Here is a 9567-nt window from a genome sequence, read left to right on the forward strand (position 1 = left end):
TATTGAGTTCCATAAGTTTTTTATTTTAGTTTCTTTTTCATCTCATAAGAAATCATGACTGGTTCTTTATTTTTCTGTTGGTTCCAGCAGACAAAGAAATCTACAGTGCCTATTTAATGTATTCACCCCCCCCCGAACTTTTTGTGTTTTATTGTTTTACAACATTGAATCACAGTGGATTTAATTTGGCTTTTTGACACTCATCAACAAGAAAAGACTCTTTCATGCCAAAGTGAAAACCAATTTCTACAAATTGATCTAAACTTAATACAATTATTAAACACAAAATAATTGATTACATAATTACTCACCCCCTTCAAGCCAATGTTCAGCAGATGCACCTTTGGCAGCAATTACAGCCTTGAGTCTGTGTGGATAGGTCTCTATCGGCTTTGCACATCTGGACACTGTAATTTTTCCCCATTCTTCTTTACAAAACTGCTCAAGCTCTGTCAGATTGTATGGGGATTGTTAGTGAACAGCCTTTTTCAAGTCCAGCCACAAATTCTCAATTGGATTGAGGTCTGGACTCTAACTTGGCCACTCCAGACTCCAACAGCCTTGTTGTTTTTAAGCAATTCCTGTGTAGCTTTGGCTTTATTCTTGGGGTCATTGTCTTGCTGGAAAACAAATCTTCTCCAAAGTCGCAGTTCTCTTGCAGACTGCATCAGGTTTTCCGCCAGGATTTCCCTGTAGTTTGCTGCATTCATTTTACCCTCCACCTTCACAGGCTTTCCAGAGCCTGCCACAGTGAAACATTCCCCCAGCATGATGCAGCCACCAGCATGCTTGACAGTAGGGATGGTTTGTCTTTGATGTGTGGTGTTTGGTATATGTCAAACATAGCGTTTAGTTTGATGGCCAAAAAGCTTGATTTTGGTTTCATCAGACCATAGAACCTTCTTCTATCTGACTTCAGAGTCTCCCACATGCCTTCTGGCAAACTCGAACTGAGATTTCATGTGAGATTTTTCAACAGCATCTTTCTCTTTGCCATTGTCCCATAAAGCTGCGACTGGTGAAGCACCTGGACAACAGTTGTTGTATGTGCAGTCTCTCTCTCACCTCAGCCACTGAAGCTTGTAATTCCTCCAGAGTTGTCATAGGTCTCTTGGTGGCCTCCCTCACTAGTCCCCTTCTTACACAGTCACTCAGTGTTTGAGGGTGGCCTGCTCTCCGCAGATTTACAGCTGTACATATTCTTTCCATTTCTTGATGATTGACTTAAGGATTGACGAAGGAATATTCAGTGAGTTGGACATTTTCTTGTATCCATCTCCTGACTTGTGCTTTTCAATAACCTTTTTACAGAGTTGCTTGGAGTATTTGTATTCATGGTGTAGTAGTTTTTGCCAGGATACTGACTTCACCAACAGTTGGATCTTCCAGATACAGGTATATTTTGCTACAATCAATTGAAACACCTTGACTGCACACAGGTGATCTGCAATTAATCTGCAATTAATTTAGATCACTTTGTAGAGATCTGTTTTCAGTTTGACATGAAAGAGTCTTTTTCTGTTGATCGGTGTCAAAAAAAGCCAAATTAAATCCACTGTGATTCAATGTTATAAAACTTCCAAGGGCGTGGGGTGAATACTTTTTATAGACACTGTATAAAGGGATTCCTGAAAACCTTTCTATGGATTATGACAACCATTTAAGTATTGTATTTCAGGATGTACTAGTACAATAACAGTAAGTGCCTACACCTGCAAACAAACTGAATTTTGTTTGTAAGCAGGAATAAATAATACAACCAATCTAGCAAGTTAGCAAAAGATAACCAAATGAACACTCAAAGTAAATCTAAGTACACCCAGCAACCACTTTATTAGGTATGTTCTGTACCTAATAAAGTAGCCACTAAGTGTATGTGGCCTTCTGCTGCCGTAATCCACCACTTCAAGGTTCAATGTGTTGTGCATTTAGAGGTGCTCTTCTGCACACCACTGTGCATGGTTATTTGAGTTACTACCACCTTTCTGGCAACATGAGCCAATCTGGCCATTCTCCTCTGACCTCTCTCATTAACAAGGTACTTTTTACACACAGAACTACCACCCACTGGATATTTCTTGTTTTATGCACCATTCTCTGTGTCAAACCACCCCACCAGGCACCAAGAAGCATTCTGCAGTCAAGGTCACATTTCTGCTGATCCTCTTGACCACATCTGCATGCTTTATACATTGAGCTGCTGCCACTTGATTGGCTGATTAGATATTTGCATAATAAGCAGGTATACTAAATAAAGTGCCACTGAATGTATATGTATAATGTTAAACTTCTTAATTGGTATAATGCGGAAATAATATTAAACTTCTAATTGGTAGAGACATTTCACCTTGTTAAATAAATGAAGGTTCTCAATGCATCATTTTTTTTCTTTGTGACTGTTTTTTTCTGAAATCGTAACCATATATGCAATTTGTGCTATGTGTTGTTGGTAATATGCTTTGCACCTTGGCTCAGAGGAACACTGTTTTGTTTGGCTGTATTCGTGTATGGCTGTATTGTAATTAAACTTGAAATTAAAATTTTTCTTGGCAGGCGTTTGGGATTGAGAATGACTTCCACTCCAGCTTGATGTGTCTATTAAAGCAATTGTGGCAATCGCAGTCCCTTCCGTAGACAGGCTTGGAGGTGGCTAATGGAGGGTTGGGTGAATACATAGTTTTTCAAAGTTCAAAGTAAGTTTATTGTCAAAGTACATATATGCCATCATGTACATACTACCTTGAGATTCATTTTCATGCTGGCAATTACAGGAAAACAAAGAATACAAAAGAGTCAGTGAAAAACTACACACAAAATACTGACAACAACCAATGTGTAAATGAAGACAAACAGTGTAAATAAAAAATGAATAAATACTATCGAGAACATGAGTTCTTCCGTAGGTTGTAGAATCAGTTCAGAGCTGAGTGAAGTTGTTCATTTATGCAGGGGCTTCACTGAACAGATGCTTTTCTTAGTTTTTATTTGTAGAAGGAGATTACCAGGTAAACAGGGAAAAGATATTCAGGGATACAAAAAATACTAATTGTGAAACGAGCATTGTTTTAAAATTTAAATTATTAGTCTCTGTTTTCTGATTAATTTCTCCCTAATTTTCTCGTTGTTGAGGCTGGACAAAGTGAAAATGTCAAAGGTGGGACTGACAGATCTTTATTGGCTCAGATTGTGAAACGAGCTTTGGTGGCAGAAATTTAAATACAGTACAACTTACCAGGGTCTCAGAGAACTGAATGACCTATTCCAATCCTCTGTTCCTAGAGCGAGGAACCAAGCAATAATTTCTCATGCAATACTTGATGTAATTTCATCATTTGATTTGTATATTTCTTTCCCATAGATGAATGGCCATGGAAAACTGGTGCATCCTTCGGGTGCAACATATGAAGGAGAGTTTAAAGACAACACATTTCATGGTACAGGGATATACACATGGCCAAATAATGTCAAATATATTGGAAACTTCAATAAAAACAAGTAAGTTATTTGAAACATTAATGTATAATTTAGACTGTGCTGTGTTTGAAGGACACAAATGTACACAGATGTATGCCAGGTTGAATGTACTTTATTCTCTCTCCAGTGGTTATACATAGTGTTCATTTCCCTACATTGAACAGGAAGCAAACAGATTCTGTTGTTTAATCTAATTGCCCTTATCTGCAGCCAGCCTTTTTCATCTGAATTCTCTCTCTTATCTTAAAGTGCTTTGTTAACACCCCTCCCCTTCCATGATTTTTCTCTTTGAATGTGTTGGAGACTGATCTGAAACTCCTGGAAATTTCAGGACAATTCAAGAGGAATGACAACACCAACTGCACCTCCTGATTTATAAATAAGTTGAGAAATTAACTCAACCCATACTTCCTGCATTCAGCCTGCTAGCAGCTAATATGTTGTCAAAGTGCAGCTAAGGAAGGGTCCTAAAATTTAAAATGTAGTGGAAATTTATTAAAAATATATGTTGATCATTCTAAAGAGAGTGGTCTTTCAGAACAAGTGCTGTTCTCTGTTAAGTTTTAGAATGTATTGTTTGGATTTCTTAGAATATTATTAGTATAGACTTCTGGAGCACCAACATCACGGACGACCCTAATGGCAACTCTCATTGAAAATGATAGAAAGCATCAAATATTCCCATTTTGGCCTGCCATGGCTGAGAACCATAATTGCATCTATGATGTGTAGAGTCAGTGATGAAGCTGTAATGCGATTGAACGATCCATCACTGCTTGAAACTGAAGGAAATAGACTGGATTGTACTTGACACACTGCTCCTTTAAGAAACCGCCAGCAAAAGAGGGGTTGATGTGCTAGGCTGGTGGTGAGTTTAAAAAAACAAGGTTTTTGGTTCCCAATACCAACTATCTTGCTGGCAAACATGCAGTTTCTGGTAAATAAAATTGACAATCTCAAAGCCAGGGTGCTGTATCATGGGGACGTTAGGAACATGTGCATCCTTTTGTTGTGCAGAATTTTGGTTAACCCCTTCCATGCTGGACGCAGCAATTCAAATGGACGGGTTTATAATACACAAGATCAGGCGGTCAGGTCTCTCAAAAGCAGAGGTGTAGGTGTATGCCCCATGATCAACTTCGGGTAACGCCCTGATATCGCTCATCAGACCTGGAATACCATGCAATTAAATGCCAGCCATTTTACCTGCTGCAAGAGATTACAGCAATCATTTTGGTAGAGGTGTCAGACAGGCTCTAGACAAACTGAGTGATGTGATCAACAGGCATGAAACAGCATATCCTGATGCCTTCCCCAGCATTTAAGGGGATTTTAACCAGGTGAGCTTGATAAAGTCACTGAATAATTATCATCAACAATCACCTGTGATACCAGAGGAAACACATTGGACCACTGTTACACTAAGTTCAAGAGAGCCTATTGAGCTATCCCACGCCCACACTTCGGGAAGTCTGATCACCTGGCTGTATTTCTACTCTCTGAGTACAGGCAGAGACTGAAGACTGTAGCACCAATAGTGAGGACCAAGAAGGTTTGGGCCAGGGAAGCACAGAAGCGCTTACAGGACTGCTTTGTGGACTGGACTGTATTCAGAGAATCATCTTCATGTCTAGTTGAGGATGCCACGGTTGTCACCAACTTCATTAAAAACTGTGTAGATGAATGTGTACCTATGAAAACTTACTGTACGTTCCCAAACCAAAAGCTGTGGATGAACCAGGAGGTTTGTAGACTGCTGAGGGCTAGATCTGTGGCATTTAAGTCTAGCGACCCAGGTCTGTATAAGAAAAAAGGGTATAACGTACGGAAGGCTATTTGAAGAGCCCAGAAGCCATTCCGGGAGAGGATGGAGGTGACATTGGATGCATGTCAGCTCTGGCAGGGTTTGCAGGATATCACTTCCTACAAAGCAAAACCCAACACCATGAATGGCAGCGATGCTTCACTATCTGATGAGCTCAACACCTTTTATGCTCGCTTTGAAAGGGAGAATAAAACCACAGTTATGAGGATCCCTGCAGTATCCGATAACCCTGTGATCTCTGTTTCAGAGGCCAGTGTCAGGCTGTCTTTCAAGAGGATGAACCCTTGCAAGGCAGCAAGGTAAGGCTCTGAAAATCTGTGCCAACCAACTGGCAGGAATATTCAGACATCTTCAATTTCTTACTGCTACAGTCGGAAGTTCCCAGCTGCTTCAAAAGGGCAACAATTATACCAGTGCCCAAGCAGAGTAGTATGAGTTGCCTTAGCGACTATCGTCCAGTAGCACTCACCTCTACAGTAGTGAAATGCTTTAAGAGATTGGTCATGGCCAGAATGAACTCCTGCCTCAGCAAGGATCTGGACCCACTGCAATTTACCTTTCACTATAGTAGGTTTACAGCAGATGTGATCTCAATGGCTCTTCATGCAGCCTTGGATCACCTGGAATATGAAAATACCTATGTCAGGATACTTATGGCTATAGCTCAATGTTTAACACCATCATTCCTACAGTCCTGATCGAACAGCTACAGAACCTGGGCCTCTGTACTCCCTCTGCAACTGGATCCTTGACTTTCTAACTGGATGACCACAATCCATGCGGATTGGAAATAACACCTCCACCTCGCTGACAATTAACACTGAGGCTTCACAGGAATGTGTGCTTAGCCCAATGCTCTACTGTCTCTACACCCATGACTGTGTAGCTAGGCATTTATAAATTTGCTGATGATACAACCATTTTTGGCAGAATTTCAGATGGTGACGAAAGAGCATACAGGAGCAAGATATACCAATTAGCTGAGAGCTGTTGCAAAAACAACCTTGCACTCAATGTCAGTAAGATGAAAGAGCTGATTGTGGACTTCAGGAAGGCTAAGATGAAGGAACACATACCAATCCTCATAGAGGGGTCAGAAGTGGGGAGAGTGAGCAGTTTCAAGTTCCTGGGTGTCAGGATCTCTGCGTACCTAACTTGGACGCAACTTATTGATGCAGTTATAAATATGCAAGACAGCGGTTATATTTCATTAGGAGTTTGAGGAGTCAGCTAGAACGCTGAAAATCTGCAGATATACCGTGGAAAGCATTCTGTCTGGCTGCTTCACTGAGAGGTAAGGGAGGCAGGCTACTGCACAATATCAAAATAATTTGCAGAAACTTGTAAAATTAGTCAGCTCTATCATGGGTACCAGCCTCTGTAGTATCCAAGACATCTTTAAGGAGCGGTGCCTTAGGAAGGCGGCATCCATCATTAAAGATCCACACTGCCCAGGTCATGCCCTCTTCACACTGTTACCATCGGGAAGGAGGTACAGAAGGCACACACTCAGCGATTCAGGGACAGCTTCTTCCTCTCTGCCATCCCATTCCTAGATGACATTGAACCTATGAACACTACATCATTACTTTTTTTTATTTCTCTTTTTTTTGCACTGATTTTAACTACATATATATATATATATATATAAAATTACACATACACACACACACTCTGTATATAAACAAACTTAGAGTAAATCAGTTGTTTCTCTATATTTAATCATCTATTTCGTTGTGCTGCTGCTGTAAAGTTAACAAATTTCACGACAAATGCTGGTGATATTAAATCTGATTCTGATTCTATTGACAGTTTTGATGCAGCTAAGTAACTTGCCTCGCCATATGAGAGACTATTTAAAGGGCCAGTCATGCTGGTGCTCGTCTCTTGTGGGTCAGATTTGGTTCACAAGCGATTTCATCCAACAGTTTCATTGTTGCCTTTGTTTATACCAGATTTTCATGCACACATTTTAAAAAGAAAATTGTAATCCTTAACATTTTCATTGTGCAATTTTGACTCTCATTCTGTAGTTTAATTTGCCAGGCGTTTAGATCTAGTTCCAATATTTAACTATTTAGTTACTGAATCTGTAATCTTTTATTTGCAATCAATAAATTCCAATGATTGAGGGACATTAGTGAAGACTGCAGTGTAACAATAGGTTAATTTCACTTCTTCTGACAGCTTTCCTGATGTCATTGATTACTTTTCCCTAGGAATTAGTCCATAATTGTGTCAATGGAGGGAGCCCGTGGCCCATGGTAAGTGCTGGGCCATTACTGCCAGGACAGAAACTGAAAACGAAAGCAATGCTCAGCAAGTCAGACTGCCTCTGTGGGAAGAGAAAGGGTCAGGTTGAATTCTGAGGAAGGTCAAATATCCTGGTTTCTTCCCACCCCCCTTCCAGTCCTGATGAAGGGTCTCAGCCAAAACGTTGACTTTCATTCTTCTCCATAGTTGCTGCGAGAGAGAGAGAGAGAGAGACTCTCCAGCATCTGCTGTGTGTGTGTTGAAGGTCAGATGTTACTTCTTTTGAAATGTCAGCAAAAACAGACATGAAGATAATTGAATATTGTGCTATCAAGATCCATCAAGCATCATTAACGGATTACCTCAGAAGCCACTTGATTAGCTACCTCCTGTACCTAATAAAGTGGCCACTGAGTGTATGTTCATGGTCTTCTGCTGCTGTAGCCCATGCACTTCAAGGTTTGACATTCTTCTACACACCACTGTTGTAACATGTGGTTATTTGAGTTACACTCGCCTTCCTGTCAGCTTGAACCAGTCTGACCGTTTTTCTCTGACCTCTCTCATTAACAAGGTGTCTTTGCCCACAGAATTGGCATTCACTGGATGTTTTTTGTTGTCCGCACTCTTCTCTGTAAACTCTAGAGACTGTTGTGCCTGAAAATGCCAGGAGATCCGCAGTTTCTGAGGTACTCAAACCACCCCATCTGGCACCAACAATCATTCCATGGTCAAAAATACTTAAATCACAATTTTTCCCTATTCTAATATTTGGTCTGAGTAACAACTGGAACCTCTTGACTATATCTGCATGCTTTTATGCATTGAATTGCTGCCAAGTGATTAGCTAATTATATATTTGCATTAATGGGCAGGTGTACCTAATAAAGTGGCCACTGAATGTATATTAATCCAGCCACGCTCTTAAGATGCAATGTAATCCTTGTGCTGTGTTTCATTTGCCTAACTTATGTGTATCATACTATGACAATCCCAGAAAATGCCACTTCAACTGAATATCTTTAATTCCTGCAGATTGGAAGGAGAAGGCAAATTCATCGATGCACAGGGCTATGAATGGATTGGGACATTTCACTACAAAGCTGCACCGGGGCTGAAGCTGAAGCTGGATGTGTAATTGATGTCTGAAACATTGTTTTGCAGTCACGTTTCTGAGACTTCTTAAAATATCACTGAATGTTTTGGTAAATTAAAAATATTACTGTTGAAACTTAGTCTTTTTTCAAATACTCCACAACATGCACATTTAATTTATTTTAAGTTATTTAATGGGATAGTTTTGTCTTAATGAAACAATAAGACAACATATTCTGATTATTTGATCAAGATTCAACAGGAAGAACAACAGACAGAATGATGCTGAAGTAAGGTGTTGTGTTAGCAGTGCTGTATGCCTTGTAAGATCATTCAGTATACTGTACTATGATAGTCCAAGGACACACTGAGCACAGTCATAATTTTACTGATCAAGTCTAGTGTGAAACAAAATCTAACTAAGAGGCAGTAGTGGTGTGATATCTTGAGTCAAGTATGATGTTCTTCTAAGGGATTAATCTGGGCTGTTAAGATGGATTCACTTAATGGAGAATGCCTGTGCATGATTTTGTTTAACATCGGGAGGCTGATACACAGGCAGCCACCACCTGGTCCTAGACAGATCAGGGTCAGTGTCCAGTGGCATGGATTGCAAGATGATTGAGGAGCCTTCACTGCTGCAGCCTTCTTCTGCCTTCACTACACTATCATCTTCCACCAGCTCATGTTATTGTATGACTCTAATTCAACTAGTTGAGCGATCGTTATCTGTCATACTCTCTGATACAGTTACAGAAATTAGACAAGGTTACATATTGTTCAACAAAATACTGCATCCTGTGTTTGAGTTGGTCATGATCCACTGATGTTCAGTAACAGCAGTTTCATCTCATAAACATTGACGATTCAAGCTTAGACTTAGAAAGGGAGTACCTTTTTGGATGCATTATTGCACAGGA

General features: G+C 40.1%; 1 protein-coding gene across 3 annotated transcripts in view; it reads left to right on the forward strand.

The window, feature by feature from the left end:
• Positions 1-8777, forward strand: part of morn2 (MORN repeat containing 2) — a 39536-nt gene extending 30759 nt beyond the window's left edge. For 2 of the 3 annotated variants that reach the window (XM_073051520.1, XM_073051522.1), the window contains 2 exons: positions 3359-3495; positions 8588-8777. In XM_073051520.1, coding sequence (XP_072907621.1) covers positions 3359-3495; positions 8588-8690 — 240 coding nt within the window. In that variant the 3' untranslated portion in view covers positions 8691-8777. Of the gene's footprint in view, positions 1-3358; positions 3496-5546; positions 5599-8587 lie in introns of all 3 variants that reach the window. The other variant, XM_073051521.1, reaches the window with a different exon arrangement.
• Positions 8778-9567: the final 790 nt, after the last annotated feature.

This window comes from Hemitrygon akajei, chromosome 7 (genome assembly GCF_048418815.1).
Source record: "Hemitrygon akajei chromosome 7, sHemAka1.3, whole genome shotgun sequence".
Lineage (NCBI taxonomy): Eukaryota > Metazoa > Chordata > Chondrichthyes > Myliobatiformes > Dasyatidae > Hemitrygon > Hemitrygon akajei.